Here is a 22,704-nt window from a genome sequence, read left to right on the forward strand (position 1 = left end):
ATCCTTTTTTTTTAAGTATACGGACAAAAATACCCTCATTTTAATAAAAAATTCTTACTTTTATTAATTTAGTACATGTATGGAGCCATAAACCAAACGTAGGTAAGTATGTTTCTAAAATATTGTAAGGTAGGTTAAGATATTATTGTTCTATGTTTCCATAATTTGATATTTGGTAATAATATGTGTGTTTTGTATTACCAAAAAAAATAAATACGTGTTTCAATTTACATCTTAAATATGGAAAATATTCTTCTATACATACACAGTGGTACGCGGAGCCTACTCATACATCAAACAAATAACTAATTACTATTTAAATCAGCAATCTATAAAAATTGAAACTCATGTAAATTTTTTCCTTTTTTTTTTATTTTTTATTTAAAAAAAAAAGAAAAAACGTTTCTGCCTACCCATAAAATTTAAGAATTGAACGGATATCGTCTATCAATTTCTATTTTGAGCATTGCAAGTGGAAAATTACACATAACTTTTTATATTTGACAAATGCAATAAAATTAATTGCATATAATTGATTTTATGGTTCCAAATATAAAGGTTTATATCATAATTTTATATTTTATATACATTTTTAGTGAGCAAAGATTTAGTAAAAATAATAATTAAACATATTATATTCTCCATCAATAAATAAAATTAAAATCCTTAAAAATATATTATATTCTTATCATATTTAATATACACATTATTTAATATATAATATAATTTCTTAATATATTTAATAAAATTTAGATTTAAATAGAAATTTAACATAATCAATAAAAATAAATTACCTTTATTTTTTCAATCAATAAAATTAAAATTTTTAACGAAATGCATAAACTAGTCAAAAATGCTTTTATACATAAATAATATATACCTTATACATAAATAGAATTAAAGAAATACATTGCTATGTACCTTATACATAAATAGAATTAAGATTTTTAAATCAATCAAACTTACTTTTTAAGTAGAAAAACATAAATAGAATTGTATTTGGTTTGTAATATAAGTATGATTTCCGATCTTCTACTTATTTTAAATATACTATTTGATCACGAAGTAAAATACTATATTACATTAACAAATTAAAAAAAAAATTGTCAACACTATAATTTTTAATCAATCCCTTGCCTTTCTATATAATTAATGTATCTTTTTTGGTAATTGCAATAAATAAAATTACTTTTTAAGTGCTTATTAACCAAACATATAAGCTACATAAAAATAAATTTTAAATCATTTTACAAAACATTTTAAATAATTATTTTTAAATAGAGTTTAACTATTTAATATTTATTGTACAATCTTTACAAGGTAAAACTAGATGGAAAGATGCTTTTTTTTTCTTCTTTTTTTGCCTTGGTAATGAATGAAATACCATATTTCGTTTATTTTTTTTATATTGTACACACAATAATTTAAATTCTAACATTAATGTTGAATTTAATTTTTTGGAATATGAATATGCATTTGCTATACATATATATTAAGCTTTGTTTTGCATATTTAATAACGTATAAATTTTCAATTTGACGAGCAAATTTAATTTATATATGAATTATTCAAATTCCATAGTATATGTAGATTAATTATATTTTTTGTACTATATATATATATATATATATATATATATATATATATATATATAGGTAAATAAGAAGAAGAATGAACGTTACAAAATAATACCTCCATAATAAAAAGGGAAATGACAAACGCAAAGAATCATAGACGGGAAATAATAACGAACCCTTGATAGTTAAAAGCATACAAAAATTTTTGTAGCGATTTTTTTTAAGAGAAATCAAATATATATAAAATGGCAAAAAAATAATAAAATAACAATCTAATAAGCTTACTAATTGAATTATATCTATAATTTTTAATTGAGATGGCTTTGATAACAATCATAAATCAAACTGCTTATATAAAAATTGCAACATTATATTGTTTTTTGACTATGGGATTCTATAATATATTAAAAAACCAAATTACTTAATAAATAGAGTGGTTATATATATATATATATATATATATATATATATATACAAATATTAAATGATTCTAATATTCTAATTTGGATATTGACTTATTCGATCGGCCAATCGTCGGATATGTATGAAATACCATAAGGGTTGATTCCAGCATTGAATAGATCGGCGGATAAAAATATTTGTCTAATATAGATATTTAAATGCTCTACTATCCTAGAGTGGTTATATATATATATTAAATAATTCTAATATTTTAAGTTGGAAGTTAACTTATTCGCTCGATCGGCCAATTGTCAAGATATGTAAGAGATACCATAAGGGCTGATTCCAACATTGAATAAATCGGTGGATAAGAATATTTGTTCAATACAGTCATTAAACGCAGTATTATCCTGTAATTAAAAAAAAAAAAAAAAACGGTTCTTTCGTTTCCTTGGGTCACTGACCATTTGCTTGGAGTTTCGGGTTTAATATCGATATTTTAGCAACAAATCTAATAAATCTAAGTATAGTCCATGGTGTATTATTATTATTATTATTATTATTTTGAAAGGGAGTGTCTGCTAGTTGTTTATTTCAAGAATAGACTGGATTGACCTAGCTGCACTAACAGTAGATGATACATAGAGATAAGCAATGACAGATCTGCATTATAAATAGATAGGTCAATGATGGTTCCTTTTTTTCATAATTCTCTTTTGATACATATATATATATATATATATATATATATATATATATATATATATATTTTTCTTAATGGTTCCTCTCAAAATTTAGAATAAACTTTTTTTATTATACTTATTATATTGATCCGCCGCAATTGGGTAAGGGCAAAATAATATTTCAATACAGAAGATCTATTGTTCAAAATAAAAGATATAATGCATGCAATTAATTACATGCATAAATCTTTACAAAATTCCCATACCCTAAACATAAACAAAAACAAAAACATAAACATAAAAACATAAACATAAACAAAAACAAGAACAAAAAGAACAACAAAAAGAACAACAAAAACCAAAACAAAACAAAACAAAACAAAACAAAATGCATATTATTGTTTTTTTTTTTAAAAAAAAAAAAAACTAAAACGGTCGATGCCCATAATCATAGCCAGAAGGAAAAACTGGTGGATTGGGCTCATTAATGGGGACAAATGGATTTATCATGTTCGCTGAACTCGGATCAATGGGAGGTTGAGCCGAAGAGGAAGAAGACGAACATGAAGAAGCACCAATATTATTAGAATCAACCTTCTCTTTGAGTTTGCTGATTAAACTGATTCTAATGTCGTTAAACGCAGACTCCATTTGGATCATTTCTTTCACATTCAGCTCTTCAATAGGAGTATCCCACCACCCCATTTTTTCTATCCCGGTCGCTTTGTGTTTCAGGTTTTTCCCTTTATCTTTCACTACGTCCAGTTGTTGAAGCACATCATTATGATGATGGTTCAGCTCCTCTATCCTTATTTGGCGGTGAGCTTCGACAAGAGGATGAGTGCTATCGGGACTTATTAAAATTTCCTTACCAAGAAAGCGGTTAGTAACAGATTCTATAGAAGGATGAGCAAAAGAAAATGGCTTACCGGCCGGAGAAAACACAACAAAAGCTATTTCTGCACCAGTTAGGGTTACAAGTTCACAAGCTTTCTTGTAAATCCCTGACCTACGTTTAGAGAAAGTGATAAGCCTGTCATCTTCATTTTCAATCTTCTTCATCTCAATCTTTTGCCTACCTTTTGTTTTTTTGCCTCGATTGGAAGCCATGATATAGCTAAAAAAAACTCTTTATAACTAAAGAAAAATTATAGAAGAGATGAAGTATTTCTTGATATTTCTTGGGGTGGGATTTAGAGGTATATATACATGTAGGAGGAGAAGATGAGACAAGTGAATGGCGTATATTATGGTCATGAATTTATGTTTTAAGTTGTCTTGTTAGTTCTTTCCATATTATGCACTCTTAATTTATAACGAACAAAATACATTAGGTTGGCAACCCAAATTTGAGTTTGCATTTTTTTTTTTTTAATACATGGGAGGTCCAATCTTCTCCTTTGAATAACATTCACCACATTAGTGACAATCTTAATTTCGTAATGGATATGATTCGAACTCGAGACCGCTCACTCCCTACATCCTATAATCAAAATCGAGTTTATCCTTTTAATGTATGTATTCAATATTGCAAATTAAATACATTTTTCTCCTGTTTTCTTTTCTCCCATTTTCAACATAAATGTGGTGGAGATGCTTATCTTGTTTTGTGAACATTATTAGATATAATGTTTAATAATTTTAGGTCTTATATTATCTAAATAGCTCACAACCATATACTTTTGTATGCGATGAAGTAGCCCTCTTGATATTCAAAAGTAGCTCCAAAATATAAATGATTAATTTATTATCTATTTCATATACATTTCTTTTTACTAAATTTATGCACCGACATATATAAAAAAATAAAGCATTTAAATAAATCAAACGATTTCTAATGCATATTGACAACGGTTTTCGCAAGTGTACGAAATCGCAACAAGTAATATAGAGTAAGAAAGTATCGTATCCACAGGGATTGTTTATCAATTACCAAAATTATGTTAACCTATTATTATTTAGGTGATGATAAAAGGAATTCGCTGTAAAGTAAATAAAATTCAAAGTAAAAGAGATCAAACACAAAATTTAGGTGAAAAGAAATCAGAGGATTAAGCTACTAGGGAATTTGATTTCATTTAATTCTACCCAGCTTATTCTATTAGTTCATTAATCAAGTTTAATTGTTCAAGTAAGAGAAAACAACCCTAAGGTTACTAACAAGCTCTCCCGATTTATTGTTAGCTATTCTAATCCAATTTAATCACCTATCTTAATAGTGAAATTAAACATGAATCAGATCATTAGGTTTTATGGTTGTTTTATGAATTCACAACTTAATACTTTATTAACTTATGAAAGCCCCCCTTGAGTCAAACCATATAGTTTCCACATCAAGTTATTATTCTCAAGTAAATTATTACCTTGTTCATATCAATAACCCTTCTCCCGAATGTGGTTATTGAAATAATTCAATCCAGGGGAATTTTTCTGTCTGGAAGCCTTAAGCACAATAATAAGTTATAACAAGAACAAAGAAAAATAAATCTAATATTATAAGCTGGAATCGAATTAAATTACATCAAATCCCTAGTATAAAAGTTTAGCTAGACATAGTAATTAAATTAAGCTCAATCATACTTGAATCATTCATTATATTTAAAGACAATAATAAAGGAAGAAACAAGATGAAGAGTTTAGAATAAAAACTGTATCACAACTATGTTGATGGCTTCCTTAAATCTTAGCACAATTATTTGAAGCTTGAAATCTTTGAGAAGAAGAGAATTATGTAAAGTGTTGCACCAAAAACGACCTCCTTTACTATGAGAAGTTCCTCCCTTTATATAGAGATCCTGAAGGCAAGTCTGACTCCTTTTAGAAAAATAGAATCCTTATTTAGCACAAAATCCTTTATAGGAGATCATAACTGTTTAGGCTCTTGATTTCTTCTTGATTAGGACTCCTTTTTCTTCAAGAATAGGTCCAGGTCTTGTTTAGTGTGTTTAGGAAACTCCCTGAAGTCGGCCCATGTGAGAAAGGCTTATTTGCGTGTTAAATTCACGCTGGTTCCGCCTGGGCAGCACGGGCGTGCTTCATGGCACGAGCTGGGCGTGCTGTAATCTGGAGGTCTGGCTAGTGAAGCACGGGGCGTGCTAGGTAGCACGGGCTAGTGAAGTACTGAGGCACGGGCGTGCTACAGAGCACAGGCAGGGCGTGCTCTTCTCTGGAAGTCTGTCTAGAGTTGCCATGGGCGTGCTATGCTTGACACGCCCTGGTCCCATTGTAGCACGGCCGTGCCTTTTGACACACCCTGGCCGTGCTCTCTTCTGTCTCTTCTTTGGTTTACTTGGCTTCTAGCACGGGCGTGCCTTCCAGCACGGGCTGGGCGTGCTAGAAGCTGAGTGCCTTGCATTCTAAAGTTCTTTTCTGCGCCAAATTTCTGCAATTTTCTCTTAGATCAAGCGGATTAAAGACCAAGGAAGCTTTTAAACACAATTACACTAAAAGTGATTTAAAATTAAATTAAAGAAGTAAAAACTTACTAAAATTCTAATAAAAACTATATTAAAAACACTATAAAATTTACACTTATCACATATAGATCAGACTAATAAAAAAAATATTTATATTTTCTCTGCACAAATGCTTAAGCACCATATATTTCAAAAAGGGAAAAACACGGAGTATTAAAAATAAGAAAAACATAGATTGCATATACAAGGATTGTAAATTCAAACTTATTCAAACAATCTCACCATTACCATGGCCGCTTAATTATCTTTCTGATAAACTCAATAAATAGCATTTCTAAAATCTTATTCAATAATTAGAGGCAAAAGATATTATTAGACTGGCAAACAGCTCAACTGCCTTAAGAATTGCTATATGGTTGGGTTTCGTTCCACCTTTTTTATAACTGGAACCGGCAATTTGTGGTCTATTATTAATTAATATTACTGAATGGCCTATCACTTGACATTAATCTCTCAGTTAACATAAAACGTAATCATTTTGTGGTCTATTATTAGTTAATATCACTGAATGATCTGTCACCTGACAGTGATCTCTTAGTTAACGTAAAAACATGATTTGCCACCTGACATCAATATCTTAGTTAACATAAAACATGGCCATGTCATGATCCACTATTAGTTAACATCACTCAATTACCTGTCGCCTGACACTGATCTCTTAGTTAATGGAAACGTGATCAATGTTGTGGTCTGTTAGAGTTAATATCACTGAATGACTTATCACCTGACATTGATCTCTTAGTTAACGTAAAATGTGGTCATTTCTTGGACTATTATTAGTTAATATCACTGAATGACCTGTCACCCGACAGTAATATCTTAGTTAACATAAAAATATGACCTTTCACCTGGCATTGATCTTTTAGTTAATGTAAAACGTGGTCATATCGTAATCTACTATTAGTTAACATCACTCAATGACTTGTCACCTGACATTGATCTTTTAGTTAACGGAAAATGTGATCAATGTTGTCGTCTGTTATTAGCTAATATCACTAAATGACCTGTCACCTAACATTAATCTCTTAGTTAACGTAAGACGTGGTCATTTTGTGGACTATTATTAGTTAATATCACTGAATGACCTGTCACCCGACAGTAATATCTTAGTTAACATAAAAATATGACCTTTCACCTGACCTTGATCTTTTAGTTAATGTAAAACGTGGTCATATCGTAATCTACTATTAGTTAACATCACTCAATGACTTGTCACCTGACATTGATCTTTTAGTTAACGGAAAATGTGATCAATGTTGTCGTCTGTTATTAGCTAATATCATTGAATGACCTGTCACCTAACATTAATCTCTTAGTTAACGTAAAACGTGGTCATACCGTCTATTATTAGTTAATATCACTCAATGGCCTGTCACCTGACAATAATTTCTTAGTTAACGTAAAAACATGATTTATTTAGTATAGAATTGATTCAATCGAGCATCAAATTTAATAATGATATCAAATTCATATATTCACTTAGGACATTTTAGGATCCGATTGAGATATAAAATTAATCCATCATTAACCAATAATAGACGTCTTAAACGGTTGCTCTAAAAAATAATTCACTCCAAACACTAAGAAGAGCGTATTGAACAATTACTCTAAAAAATAATTGCAATTAAAATTCCTCGTCGATGTTTTATGATTTTTTAAAAGGAAATTGATGTTTTATGATTAATCCATCATTAAGGTCAACTCATGACACTATCAAATTTTCGTATTTTTTTTATAGACAAAATCAAACTAGAAATTTGATTAGGAGAATATTGTATACAGATATAGGATACATGCTAATATGTTTCTATATTTGTAGGTCTAATAATAAATCGCTTATACGAAAAATAAAAAAACACAATCTTAATTTGAAATATCTGATCGAATTGACTAAGAGCATAATATTTGCGTCATAGGCGATCGCTTGCTCTGTCTAGTAGCTATTCATGGCCACTGTTGGGTTCCTACAAGTCTGATTTGATCACCTTCAAATTTCTTCCTTGAATCAAAGAGGAAATATGCACATCTTTCTGCATAACTATCTAATAACAAAACACCCTAAATAAAATCACCATAATGATGACAATAAGAACTCAGAACTAGATTTGAGAATAAAATCACAAGATATGGACAACAATAAATCATAATATTTGGGCGACAATAATTCAGATCTATAATCAGATTTGAGGATTATTTGCAAAAAAAAAAAAAAAAAAAAAAAAAAAAAAAAAACAAATAAGGGAAAGGGGTGACCTCCAGTGAGAGCTCACGGACAGCCGCCGTGGAAGAAGAAGAAAGAGCTTTTAGGTTTTAGATTTTAGATTTTGGTCAATCCCAAATTCTCGTATTTAGCTTTGACAATCAACATCAAAATATGACAATAACTCAAAACTGGATCGATAACAAAATCACAAGATATGAACAACAATAAATTTCAATATTTTGGCAACAATAACTCATATCTGTATATATATCTAAGGATTATTTGCAAAAAATAAAAAAATAAACAAAAAAGGGAAAGGGGTGACCACCAATGAGAACTCACTGGCGATCGCCTGTGGAAGAAGAAAAGATAGCTTTTAGGTTTTAGATTTTGGTCAATCCCAAATTCTCGTATTTAGCTTTGATAATCAACATCAAAATATGACAATAACTCAGAACTGGGTCGATAACAAAATCACAAGATATGGACAATAATAAATCTCAATATTTTGGTGACAATAACTCAAATTCATATATATATATATATATATATATATATCTGAAGATTATTTGCAAAAAAAAAAATAGAAAAATGAATAAAAGAAAAGGGGTGACCACTGGTGAGAACTCACCGGCAGCCGCCCGTAGAACAAGAAAAGATTGCTTTTAGGTTTTAGATTTTGGATCAATCCCAAATTCTCTATTTAGCTTGACAATCAATGTCAAAATATGCATTAAGAGCTACTTAAATCACCACATGTCCATGAATGCTTTGTGCAAGAGCAAATAAAAAATATTACTCCCACGGTTACTAAATACTCATAATATTTGCAAATTTCACGTCCTTAAAAAAATTATTTAATTTATCTAAATTATAATAAATTATTAAGTGAATTAATTATATTACTCTAAATTTATTATTTAAATGAAAGTCATTCAATCATTGTTGATTATATAAAAGGGTAAAAATAGAAAATAATAATTTATTATTTATTAAATTCACCAATGTGATAAATATTCAGGAATATAATATTTTCTCAAATGTGATAATTAGTGTTGGGATACTGAGGGGATAATAAATTAAATCTATTTAATATTGTGGCATAATGTGTTAATATTGTTATTATATTAATAGAAGGTCTTTACTAATACAAATTCTTTTTTTTTTTTAGGGATAATACAATTACTTCTTGATAAATTAAGAAAATTTATACAAAATTATAAAAATAAATACATAAAAAATAAAAGGATATATAATACTTGGTATCAATTAAATTTGGTCGATATCGTAAATAAAAAATATTATAAACAAATACTATGTGTCAGTTTTTTCTCTCTTTTTTTTCATTTTTTTCACTACCAAAATAATTTTTTAAAAAAAGTCAAACACATTATACCTTAATAAATTAAAAACAATAAATTAAAAACAATAGACTCAAATTGTCGGCTAAACAAAAAAATAATATATATAAATATTGTTATTACAAATTAAATCAGTTTATTTTACTGAAATTATAAAAAATAACCTAAATGGAGAAAGATAAATGAATATGCTAATTATTTGATGCCTTTTACTTCCTTAATCTTTGTTACTGCCAAATAAAATTTGAATATAAAAAAAATTATAACATGGAAAAATATAATAAACTGAAATAGAATTAAATTTTCCTACTTATACAAATGCTACGTAAAAGAGAAATTTTTTTTAAAAAAAAAATATTATTACATTTTCATAAGCAAATGAGGGAGTAAAAACTTGGAAAAAAAAATCAATAGGAAAATAAATGGAGCTAAAACTGAAAATAAAAAATTTTTAGAAGATAGAAAAATTGATGATAGATTGTTATTTGCAAATAAGATGTATTATTGTGAAGTGAAACAGATAAAGAGTATTGTTGAGTTGAAATTTGATATAATAAATTTATTATAAGGTTATTAAAATTATTGAAAAAAGAAAGTGAAGAATTTTATTATTAATGCAGTGAATTTTTGTTGGAATTATTAATTTTTTAAAATAAAATTATTAATTATTTTAAATAACAAATTCAAAAAATATTATTCTTATTAATACTAGTATTCCTCCCTTACAATAAGTGTCATTTTTTTTCTTTTTTTTATTCCAAAATACATGTTGTTTTTATTAATTTCAATATTCCATTAATTTTTTTCCTAATCTACCCTTATATATTTAGTATTTCTACTCATAATATAATTGTCCCTCGATTACTCCCTGAGGGCAATATAAATATTTTATAAAATAATTTTTATAAAGTTTAGACTATTGATTGTGTTCATTAATCCATGTACCAAGCTAAAAAAAATTAAATCTCTTTCCAATTTGGAACATAAGGAAAGGTGGTTGTAACAAATTCGTGGCCCACTCCAAATAGTAGTAACTGAGAAAAGAAAATAAGGAAGAAAATTAATATCCAACAATTTACTAATTATAAATTATGGAAATTTCAATTTTATATTAGTCAAATGCATAAATATACTCGTATATCTTGAAGATAACGCGAGATTTTTATGTAAAGTATATAAATAAATTTATGTATTACGTCATTGCATATTTCATCATTAATTATTGTAAAAAGAGTAAGTTTGACCTCAGTTAAATTCATTTAATGGAATGGATTTTAGCACAAATCATGCCATTTTTATCATGAAATTGTTCGTTTTACAACAACTAATTTTAAATTTTAAAAATTAGATTTTGTCAATAATATCATTTCCAAATATAATAATCAACGAATTAATTTTTTTCTATTTTTAGTTTGTACACGTCATCCTTTCAACAGTAATAATTTTAAATTTTAAATCTACACTTTACAATTAAATTAGGATGCAGTTTACTTTCCTAATACAATCCAATTCCAACCGCTTGTTTGTTCAGCAAAATAAAATTTAATTAAATTAATTTCCAAATGTTGAACTTTAAAAAAAATTATATATATATATAATTAATACATGAGATTTCTGACTTGTTAGAAATAATTAATACTCAGAATCTCAAAATAATTACTTTTTCTTATGGCAAAGTGAAGTAGTACCAAAAATTAATTATTGACTAAATTATTAAAATGATTTTTTTATCCATTAAGTTCAAACCATCACGGCATCTTCAGTTGGATTACAATTTTTTTTTTCTTTTTTCCTTTTTAAATAAGACTACCAAAATTACTTCTTTTTAGGGCTGAAACTTTAATTAAAAATTCAAATATTAATCATTAAAATAAGAAAATTCTTACGTGACAATAATACTGAATTCCTTAATTACTAGTTAATTAGCATATTTAGGGCATAAATTTTGGCTTAGACAAGCAATTTGGGATAAGATTCAATTTAGCAAATCAACGGCTCATTTTCTTTCGAGGAAGGAAGTGAAAGTGATGCATCCTATGGCTACTAATTAATAAAAGGCTTTTCTAGAGTAATACTCATCAAGAAGAAAAATTATCAGTAACATGCAAACAATTTGTCTTCTTCGTTTCATCCCCTTAATTACAATTTTCTGAATTTTTTTTAATAATTTGAAGTGTTGGATTATAAGTTAGAAATGGTTTTTTCTTATTACAATTCAATGGAATAATTAAAATCTTTTTTCTTTTTTTTTTTAGCAAAATTTTAATAAATTCAAGAAAATTGCATTCGTAATACATAAATGTAGCAAAAGTGCATATAAGATTTGCGTATAAAGCCAGGTCTGAATCTCATATCTCATTATTTAAAGAAAATAAAAGTTTTTATAATTTTTTTTATTTTCGAGAAAAAAGAATAAAATTTTGAAATATATATAACTCCATATACATAATAGCAGACACATTTATTTTCCAAGAACTAAATACTAACACATTAATTCTTTGTTTACAATTTTTTTAATATTTCAAATATAATAATTGATAATGCAGTTATACCATAGAAAAAAAATACATAAACAATTATATAATCTTGAAAGGGTAACTTTGATAAAGAAAATAGAAAAATAAAAACCCAATTTAAAATATATTAAGCGTACATATAAACAAGAATAAAAGAATATGTTGTGACTATTAACATTTGTTTGTTCTAACAAGTTGACAGCTAAAATTACATTTGGCCTATGTTAATTCCTAAAACCATGTGACAAAATTAATAATAAACAAATTAACTTATGAGTACACTCCAAACAAACAATGTCCATTAACTGAGACAAGTTTGACTCTTAGGCACACTATTATTTTATCATAACAATAAAAAAAATATAATCACAAATTAATTTTATATCCAATATACCTAATAAAATTTTGTTTAATTGTTTAATATAAAAAATTACAAAATTATTTAACTTTCTTTTTAATATATAAAAAACACACTTTTTATTAAAATTAAAAGAGTAAATGAGACAAATGTCACATGATATTGAGCTCAATACAACTTATTTAAGTTCATTTAACAACCTTGTAAAGTCAAATTATCAAATTTAATTACTAAATGAGCCAAGTTTATTAGTTCACGAATAAACTTCCGAGCAATCTCAATAGTTAAACTTTCGTTAAAATAAAAGTATTTTAGTTTAAATTTTAAGTTTGAGTATATTCTTATCCACTCTATTTATTAAAATTATAATAAAATTGAGAAACCATACGAGTCGTATATTTCACCATTCTATTTTACTATTAAAATGAAAATTTAAAAGATGAACCCCCCAACGCTCTGCAAGATTAAAAGATCCACCTGACACACAAAATATTTAACATTAATTTCATTACGTAACAGATATTTGATCATTAATGTCAAAAAAAAAAAAAAGATATTTGATCATTTATTCATTTAATAATTTTTATTTAATTTAATTAAATTAAAAGTAAATATTTAAAAAATGTCTATTTATATAATGTGATGATAGGTCAAAAAAACAAGAAAGGTCAAAAAGGTATCACATGGAATCTCCTTTCTCAACGCCTGATGGCTGATGGCCACCCGCTTATATGTGAGTTTGTGACTTAGCTATTAGACAAAACACCCGTACCTTTTTTTTTTTTCCACAATCGTATCCATTCTGAATTACTACTTTACCCTCACTAATTTTATTTTATTACCATTCTCACCATTCCCGACGAATTTGTCAAAAATAATTTTTAAAAATAAAAATTTGCCCTTTGTATTTATATGATTAATTTAAATAATTGTTAATAAGAGATCCCGAAAATCCCTTCTCTCTGTGTCTCTGAAAGCAAAGGAGAATCCTAAGATGGGAAAAGCATAATTTCAGCAACAAACAGATCTTCCATGAAAGATACCTTCGTAAAGATTGAGTTTTCTGTCCGTACACTTCAAAAGTACAAAAACCCCACAAAAGCATTGTTTTAGTTCACCCTGCTCTCTCTCTATATCTCTCCTTGTTTCCGGAGAGGGAGGAAGTGCAAGAGACAGAGACAAAACACAAAGCTGAGAGATGTTGGAAATTAGAGAAGGGTCTTGTTGCTTTCCTAGAAAGGTGGTCGGTGTGAATGTCGGACTTGCTCTTGTTGATGGCATTATTGCGATTCTTGCATTTTCTCAGGTTTGTTTCTCTTTTTGAAAAGCTGTTTTTCTTTTTGCAATGGCTTTGTTTTCTTATTGTTTTGCTTAGTTCTTGAATATTTATTTTGCTTTGCTGATTGTTTAGGAGTGCTGACAGAGATATTTTTTATTTTTTGAAATAGACAAAGATGATAAATGTAGGTAAGGGTGTGTTTAAAGAAGACAATTTGAGAGTTGGAATTGAGTTTTCTTGTGTTACCTGGCTTTGCTTGAATTCATTGGAGTTCTGTACAATGTTGTTTGCTTTGTCTTTAATAATTATATGGAAAGGGAATTTGCTTTGTTGATGGATTGGTAATTAAGTTGTAATGTCGAGTGAAATTTAATGGACCTTTGATTGACTTCCATTAGAGGGTGATATTTTTATCATTTACTAATTAAAGCAAGAATAAGATGTCCTAATTGAAAATTTGTATGGTAACCGTAGTACTGTTTTTTAATTGAAATGACTGATTTTATGGTTGCTACCATATTTTTCAGCTAATGAGGATTCACTCAAGGAACTCAAGACTTGGCTGGACTCGACAAAAAGTATGTGAATCATCACTTTCTAATCCATCTCTAGATTTGTTTCCTTTTTGAGCTTAAGCTAATTGATTGGCTAGCTAGGTTAACCCCCTGTTGTTAGACTAGCCAGTTGAATTGGGGACTTGTCCTTGGTCCAGTCTGAGTGAGTTGTCCGACAACTTATGGCAGACACCAGGTGAATCCATTTGAATTGATTGTAAAACTTCTATTTAATAATCAATGCTACTAATGTTTGTTCTTATCAAATTATATAAAAGAATATTTTCTCTTTAAACTTCCTGCAGTTAGTGAGTCATTATTGGATTTTTGTATATTAAATGGTGACACATGCCTAACACACAGATTATGAAGATGGTATATTTGGTCATTCTACTTACTTTTTTCACATATCTGTGATTTTCTCATTATGAAAGTGAGGTGTAAATCAATTTCATTGAAATTTGTTAATCACATATCAATCTTTGTTATAGCAGTAAAAAGAGCAGAAAACTTTGGTTGCTGCTTCCTTTTTTGTTTCAACACAAAATGTTGCTCATTCCATCTGAAACTATGAATGATATAATTCCATTTCAAGTGAGACAGTGATGCCTAAATTATGCAAATAGAGAGAATGTGGACAATTGGCGTTCAATTTCTTGAGAGAGGGACTGGGGTGGAGGGGGAGCATCAATCTTGTAAAGCTGTTTCATTTTGATAGAGTTAACGGGGAAATTAATGCTTGTGTTTGATTATGAATTATTTTTCCTTTTAATTTTCATTTTTGGTATGATGGGATGATCTTAATAAATTATGTCAAATTGCAGGTGTTTCATCTATTGATTGGCTCATCAAATACTGGTAAGAACAACTATTTTTACCATGAAAGTGTCAGAGTCCTTTTCATGGTGCATTTGGTACTTATGGGAAGCCTGTGGCTATTCTATAACTAGTCAATCTATTTCTTAGCTTTATTTGTTAATTAATGTCTATATAATTATGATTAAAGAGGTAATGTCGAAGGGTCTAGTTTGAATAAGATTCAATGGGTTTGAGATTTTGTGGTAAATCAGTGAATTTTTGGTGGTTTGAGTTCTAAAAAGGTTGCTGGTTCTTAAAGTTGCAGAAAATGGAGATAGGATTTGTTTGAATGGTCTGATTGGTGAAGACATAATTAGGGAAAGTTTATGGGAATTGGGATTTATATTGGCATAAAGAACTGATGGTTCTGTAATTTGTATAGATGTGGCTCCAAATCGACTTCAGCTCACAAATACAACAATAAAGCAAGATATTCCTTTGATTTAATTGGAAATTTTCCAGTAAGAAAAAAAAAAAAAAGATTAACTTAATTGTACTGAAAGTGAAACTAGAACTAGAAGTCTTGGAAGTCTAAAATAGTATTAGTCATCAATGGCATTAATCGAGTGATCAAGATGAGTAAAGGAGATATGGCCATAGGCTGGCAAATTGGGAGAGTAAAGTTATGGGGTTGATGGTACATGAATTAGGTATGAGGGGTTACACCACTTTTCTTTGTTCCTATATATATATAATGGTATTGTTATTTGTATGCCGTGTATCCTAACTAGAAATGCGTAATTTATCAAAATTCTGAGAACTAATATTTTTGCAATACTGCAATTAATGTACATATTTCAGCTATAATTTAACCTGCACTTTGTTTGCTTGATCATGCCGGAACCTTTTTTTTGCCACCTATTAATAGCTATGTCATTATTATCTAGACCAAAATGAAGGAATAAATTTTTTTTTTTTTTTTTTTTGGGGGGGGGGGGGGAGGGGGACCCTTGATTATGACATAGTTACAACATGTTCTTCATTTCACTCAAACAGCTAACAGTGGTTTCTTTTTTTATTCCTTTATAACTCTTTTGGTATTACAATGTTTTTTGTAAGATTTCTGACACGCTTCAAATTAATTATAATGAACACCCAAAGGTCATTTCCTTTCATCTAGACGTTTTTATACAAACATACATCCACGAAAGTGTATGTACCATATATATGCATGTATATGTGCCTCTCGTTTCTTGTATTCTTGTTTCAAAATTAATTATTTAATTCTGACTTTGGCAGGTTACTTCATCTTTTTCCTTATCACTACTATTGCTATTTGTGAGAGGTGGCTATGCTGGTCATATTCTTGTGGCTTTATCTTCATGGGTATGTCATGCCTCTTGTTTCAAACACTAACTGGATTCCTATGTTGCCAGCTTAGTCAAAGTATTTGAAATTCTGTGAATTTGTTTTTTCAGCCTTACCAAAAATTCTGTCTTTTGCGGCATTTCTTCTACTTTTATCATTCTGGTACAATTTCTTCCTTGCTATTAATTTCTGTTCATATATCTGAGAGAATGAATAAAATTAGGGACAGAATATTTGTAGATGTTCCTTTGTGCTGTTGGTGCAATGTCCAGGCTGGTTTTAAAATCTATTTGGGTTTTCCATTCCTTATTTCTGAAATTATGAATGAAGAGGAGCATCTGTGAATTTCAGTTTGACAATATTCTATTAAATTTATCTTCTTTGTATGACCTTGTTTGGAGATCTTTGCATTGAATACGTGATTGAATTAATGAATAGGACTTCTGAGATAGATATTTTATGGTGAAGAATTATCTTCGTTTTGAGGGAGAGGGAGTTGAAATGAGCCTCCTATGTTAACTTTAACAGAAACAATAATTTGTTAGTCCAATCCTTTAAGTTTCAGTTCAAGATTTATAAGTAATTAATCAAGCTTCATGATGGTGATTTTCAATTTTATGTAATTCTGGGAACGTAGTGCTTTATTTATTTCTCTGTCTCACATCTCTGCTTCAAGTTTCAGAGTCCAACTTAAACAGTGATGCAATCAAGAGGGAGAATTGAGAAACAACTCCTAAATACAAACAATTGATCAAATTTCAAAAGAAAGTATATAACTGTTTTATCTGACTATTATATAGAATTAGTCTTTCATGTTCTTGTCTCGGGGTTTCAGGATCTAAGTGATTATCGTGGTGTACTAATGAATTTCTCAATGTTAAATTGCATCAATTGTATGGGGTTTTCTCTTATTGGTTTCTGCTTCATTTGATAAGAGTCCAACCAAGGATTCTAGAAAGTAGGGAACTCGAAACAAAGTTTTTGAGGTCTATATAATGATAGTGGAAACTGCGAAGAATTCCAAGTCACATGTAATGAGAAAAAGGTTTAGTTGTTGACTTATGTTCTGGCCCCCTTTTTGGTTGTGAAATACTGGAAATTGCAGAAAATTTGTATATATTAGCCTTTTAGCATTGGTATGAATCTGCATCAGAGCTGTAAAATTTGTAGCCTTAGTTTCTAGGTTTTTGAACAGGGTTACAAGGATTGTGATATTTGTAAGTGGAGGGGATTTATTCATGGGTACTTAATGTCACACATCTTCAATTAGGTATTTCTATTTCATCTAAAGTTTCTTAAACGGCAGTACATGATTGAATACTGTGGTATATAGAAATTGTACTTGATTTGAGACCATGAAGATCTGGTGTTCTTTCAATGTCTAAAAATCTTTAGTGGTTCTGAAACATTTGTTTCATAATTCAAGGTTTGTTCCTCTGCAGACTGCACTTGTGTTATATTTCCTCTAACTAATGCTACAGTTCTCAAAATTGGTATATCTTTCTTTCAGATAAAAATCCTATGTTCCCTTCATAAATTATGCTCTGAAATATTTCTCTGGTGATTTTTTTTTTTTTTAGGGCTGACCTTCGCCACCAAGCTGATGATGAAGATTATGAAGAGGAAGACTTTAGTTTTCATGAATCTTTGTTGGAAATGGCATTGGATGACCCAAGTTCAGCACATACAGATAGTCTAAGAGTATGTTTACCTTTCCGGTCACTCCAAGTTGGAAGCCGTCAAAAAATTGTGATATGGGTATGCGAATGATGAAAAGTTTTCTCTCATGTTTTCCTCATCTCATGCATAAGTATTAGGTTTATTTGATGAATACTCACAAAACTTTTAACTCTTTTCTCACCAGGTTACTGTCCTAGTATTTGGTTTGATGGTGGCATTTGCTGTTCTAATGTGGATAGGAATGGGAAGTACTTTTATTGATTTATCATCATTGGCCACGGTATGGACTTCAAAATTATAATGTCTCTTTTCTAATTATGGAAGCATACTTCTAGACCATTCCACTTTTTATTTGGTTGGCATTTGTTTTATTCCAGGTAAAAAATTTTATTTGAGCTAGATGCATAATCATCCTTCCAATTTATCCTTTAACTTTTCTGTTTTCGACCTGCTTCTGTTAGTTGCTAAAAGATAAGGAGAAAGAAAACAATGGCTTCTAACAGTTGTTACAGATTCTCTAATTACACACAGCTGCTGTTCCGTAGATATTCGTTCTGCAACTTCTCAAATTTCTTGTTTGACACATTTTTGCCACTTTGACTCCTGCAGTGCAGTTACCATGTTGCATTGAGAAGTTCTGATTTAATGGGAGCCATTGCACTCGATTTTAATCTTGTAATATGTTGTCGTAAATTTGTAGATAATACAACAATAACAAAAAATTAAGCCTTAATCCAAATTAATTGGAGCTGGTTGTATGAATCTTTTGTCTCTATTCTACTCTGGTCATAGCTAAATTTGCATTAATGTCAAGAGACAGAAGATCTTTTGTGACTACTTCCCTCCTTGTGATTCTAAGTTTAGCTCTTCCCCATTTAGCACCCTTCACCACCAATATATCACACTTACGAACCGGGGCACTTGAATGTCCGTGTAAGACATGATCAAACTATATCAGGCGTTCTTTTTTCATTTTATCTCTAACTTGTGCTATTTTGCACCTTCGTTGAATGTGGTTATTTCTGATCTTGTCCAGTCTTATGTAACCATATATCCATCTTAATATTTGGATCTCCGCAACATTCATCTTGTGAACATGTAGGCCACTTGGTGCCTAATATTCACTCTAGTATAACATTTCAGGTCTCACCAATGTCCTATAAGACTTGCCTTTGATTTTGTTAAATATCTTCCCATCATATAGTACACCTGTAGCACTCTTCCATTTCATCCATCGTATTTTAATTCAGTGGATTAATTCTTCATCTACTTTACCACCCTCATGAAAAATAGAACCTAAATATTTGAAATAAGTGCACTAAGGCACCTAGTAAATTCACGTGTATCTGGAAATTTAGGTTGAGAGAGAAAAGAAGACTAAGAACCATATGTTTCACATAAAACACCAAAAGTTTATCTCGTTTAATCAGTTGTATCTACTTATGGCAGAGCAGTTATTGGTCTCCTTCCTAATATTTGCTTTTGTACCAGTTACCCAATTATTAGGACATAATAGCTGATTGAAGACATTAATAAGTGTAATGAATAACTTAAAAGTAGGATACAAGTGTTAAAATCTGATAGCAAATGACAATTTTTTTATTATTATTTTACTGAATGACAAGTAATGGAGTATCATGTATGTGATGACTGTAATCTCATGCAGGTGTATGTAGATGTTTTTGCTATAGCATTTCTAGTATTGGGAGGAGCGTTAGCATGTTATGGTGAGCAGCTATCATTTTATACTCTTACATTTGGATCGGTTGCTCTGGAAATTATCTTCTTGCAAGCTAAAGGACCTTCTATACTATGAGTGGCAAATTTTTGCACAAAACCTGTAAACTTGAATTATAAGTTTGTGGTGACATAAGAAAGCTACTTGGACTGCAGAAAGCAGCAAATGATAACGAGCTGCAATGTCCCTTAAGTAGCAAATGTTGGAATCTGTTAACCTTTAGTGACTGTCTTTTGAAGCTGACTAATAAATGGAAAATCTACACTTAGTTATTAATTTCTAGATTTGGATTCTGAAGTATTACTTTTTTCCCCTGGAAAAAACGGTAGGTGGCACAAAGAGCCTGTTATCTTTGTTAGGACTCTACTTCAGATTCATGGGGGGCTAAACAGGAATGAGATGATTTTTAAACCAAATATGAATAATGTTGTTTCGAACTTCCCTAAGTGGCATGTAGTTAGTTGCTGGAAAGTATATTATACTGCACATTGGAAATTGGTTAATTGAAATGCTTTGTGGTTGAATCAGTGATCAGCCTTTTGGTTTAGTGTTTGGCAAGACAAATTGGTTTCTTGAGTATATGTAGTGTCAGAAATTTTATTGTACAGGCCAGTCTTCTTTGTTGTCATGTGATATCAAAATGCTCCTTTTCTTTTCCTTTGTTTTTTGTTTAGGATTGTTGATATGTTCAAAAATGAAAAGAGTTAGATCTGAGAGAGCTGCATCAGAAATGTGGAAGGTATTAAGTTCATAGCTCCTTTCTTCATTAAAGATGAATTCATCATTATAACGTCAATCAGTTTGTATTATTTGGCATATTGTATTTTTACTGAGGAGATTATGTTATGGATTTCTGAGATCAAGGTCCAGTTGCTACAAATTTCTGTGGCTTTCTTTTTTAATCAAAATAGTGCTGTGATGAATTATGAAAGGATGTTGCATGTGCAGGTTGCGGGTTTGGCTGTTGTCTCTGTTCTATGTTTCACTTCAAGTTCTTTAGTTGCTCTTTTTACTCAGATTCCAGTACGTACTTTTTGGTGGCCTCATATATTTTGTGCTTGCATTTCCAAGCACTAAATTTCTTAAATTTAACTGTGTAGTTGCGTTGCAGGTCCTCTATTACTGCCAGAAGCTTGATAACAATGGTCTCTACACTTGTCTTTTACTGATTTTATATTATTTTATAGGTACTGAGTGTAACTTTTCCTTTTAGATTTCAAAATGACTTGAGATACTAAGTTTAATCTTTTGGATTTTAGGAACTCATAAATTAGTAGTTGAAAGCCATGTGAAAATTCAATTAGCTACATTTGTTTCCCTCTGTCTTGGATTTGCTTTATGCTTTGTTATTAATGGATTTTTTTATTGATAGGGTTTTTCTTACTTGGGAGTCAGAATTTGATTCGCCAAAAATTTTTGCTTTCCCAGTTTGCATTGAAAATTGTAAATTGAGTGCAAATGTAATTATTCTATTTTTAGATGTTAATGCTTTAGGTCTTTTTTTATGATTTTGTTTATTTGCTTTTCTAGGTTCTTCAGTACCTTCAGCTTTTATACTATGGATCATGAGAGAATTACCAGCTGCCCCAGTGCCTAATGTACATGAGGAATCAAGTACAATTGCTTACATCGCTGATAGTTCAGTAGAACGTAATACTCAGAGTTGGACTACTGCAGCAAGCTTGCAGAATCAGGTCATTTTTCTTTGTTTATGTCTATATTCAATTTATATGGTTATAATCGTTTTATGAAATAAAATCCTCTGGAGGAAGATGACACCAAACTCTTGATGCAAAAGCACTATTTTGATAGCCAAATTTTGATCTCCACACAGTTTACATTTTTCACTAAATTAACACCCCATTCTTATTGACAAAATTATACTGAGATTAAGTTGATTGTTATTCATGGCTTGCTGCTGAAGGAAACTCATAGCCGATATAAGAAAGCCTTTTCCTCAAAACTGAAGTCAGAAACAACTGTTTTCGAATTTCGTAGGAGAGAAATTGCTTCTGATATCCTTCACAAACTTACAATCCATCTGCATAACATTTTTATGCTGTCAAATGTGTTTGTAAACATTCTTTTACTGGGATATATTTTTTTGCTCTCTCATTTAATTTGTCTGCTGCTGACCCAAACCTGGTTAATGCTTTTTAACAAAAACATCTTTTCTTATTTGTTGGAGGATGGTTATTCAGATGACTTGATACGACACAGATAAAGGATTGTGACTTCAGCTTTCTAAGTGCAGATATCAAGAGGCAGCCCTATATAATTGCATTACCGTGATTCGGCTATTCTGTATTTTCACGGCTAAACTTGAAGGATGCTGTAATTGCTCAACGATTATAACAAAGAAGACTTACTGATGAGAGAATCCTAAAGAAGCTGGCTAATTGCATCAATGACACCACACGGGGTACAGCTGTAAGGTTGTCTTCACAAAATTGGAGATTTAGAGTATGTATATAACGATGACAAATGCTAAAGAGGGGGAATTCACCCATCATTTTCCATTCACACACTCCATTGATACCTTGTTTAACATGAATACTTCTACCTGATTTTGAATCATCTGCTGATAGGAAGTTCTTTTTGTGACTTGCTCATTTCTCTGAGCTACATTTTTGTGAAAGTATTTTGAGTAATAGTTAAGCAACAATATGTTGTTTGTCATGGATGTTGAACAGAGCTGCAATTAGCAACTC

General features: G+C 29.8%; 2 protein-coding genes across 7 annotated transcripts; one reads left to right on the forward strand and one right to left on the reverse strand.

The window, feature by feature from the left end:
- Positions 1–2,824: 2,824 nt before the first annotated feature.
- LOC105633962 (agamous-like MADS-box protein AGL62) lies at positions 2,825–3,820 on the reverse strand. Its single transcript, XM_012216668.4, has one exon. It carries the CDS (start codon positions 3,770–3,772, stop codon positions 3,089–3,091), a length of 684 nt encoding a protein of 227 aa, XP_012072058.2. The 5' UTR covers positions 3,773–3,820; the 3' UTR covers positions 2,825–3,088.
- A 9,666-nt stretch (positions 3,821–13,486) lies between these two features.
- On the forward strand, positions 13,487–22,672 carry CAND3 (tobamovirus multiplication protein). 6 transcript variants are annotated; one of them, XR_005178109.2, is made up of 13 exons: positions 13,487–13,882; positions 14,383–14,433; positions 15,234–15,267; positions 16,507–16,593; positions 16,686–16,737; positions 18,156–18,333; positions 18,440–18,535; positions 19,922–19,982; positions 20,668–20,732; positions 20,942–21,016; positions 21,094–21,138; positions 21,524–21,687; positions 22,195–22,672. XR_005178109.2 is itself a non-coding variant. In XM_012216670.4 (13 exons), exons 1-13 carry the CDS (start codon positions 13,775–13,777, stop codon positions 22,201–22,203), a joined length of 1,056 nt encoding a protein of 351 aa, XP_012072060.1. In that variant the 5' UTR covers positions 13,488–13,774; the 3' UTR covers positions 22,204–22,672. The 6 variants fall into 6 exon arrangements, 4 of the variants coding, with proteins under 4 accessions (XP_012072060.1, XP_012072061.1, XP_020534933.1 ...); XR_005178110.2 differs by having other exon boundaries at positions 13,488–13,882; positions 22,248–22,672; XM_012216670.4 differs by having other exon boundaries at positions 13,488–13,882; positions 21,105–21,180.
- The last annotated feature ends 32 nt before the right edge of the window (positions 22,673–22,704 follow it).

The sequence above is a fragment of the Jatropha curcas genome, chromosome 11, assembly GCF_041381405.1.
Source record: "Jatropha curcas cultivar XTBG-Jc1 chromosome 11, XTBG_Jcur_1.0, whole genome shotgun sequence".
Classification (NCBI taxonomy): Eukaryota; Viridiplantae; Streptophyta; class Magnoliopsida; order Malpighiales; family Euphorbiaceae; genus Jatropha; species Jatropha curcas.

Excerpts from the sequence above, each read along its gene's own strand:
- LOC105633962 (XM_012216668.4), bottom strand. The coding sequence starts at position 3,772 with ATGGCTTCCAATCGAGGCAAAAAAACAAAAGGTAGGCAAAAGATTGAG.
- CAND3 (XM_012216669.4), top strand. The coding sequence starts at position 13,775 with ATGTTGGAAATTAGAGAAGGGTCTTGTTGCTTTCCTAGAAAGGTGGTC. Across the intron at positions 14,434-15,233 it reads TTGGCTGGACTCGACAAAAA|GTGTTTCATCTATTGATTGG; the intron begins GTATGTGAATCA and ends GTCAAATTGCAG. Across the intron at positions 21,181-21,523 it reads GATTTTATATTATTTTATAG|GTTCTTCAGTACCTTCAGCT; the intron begins GTACTGAGTGTA and ends TTGCTTTTCTAG.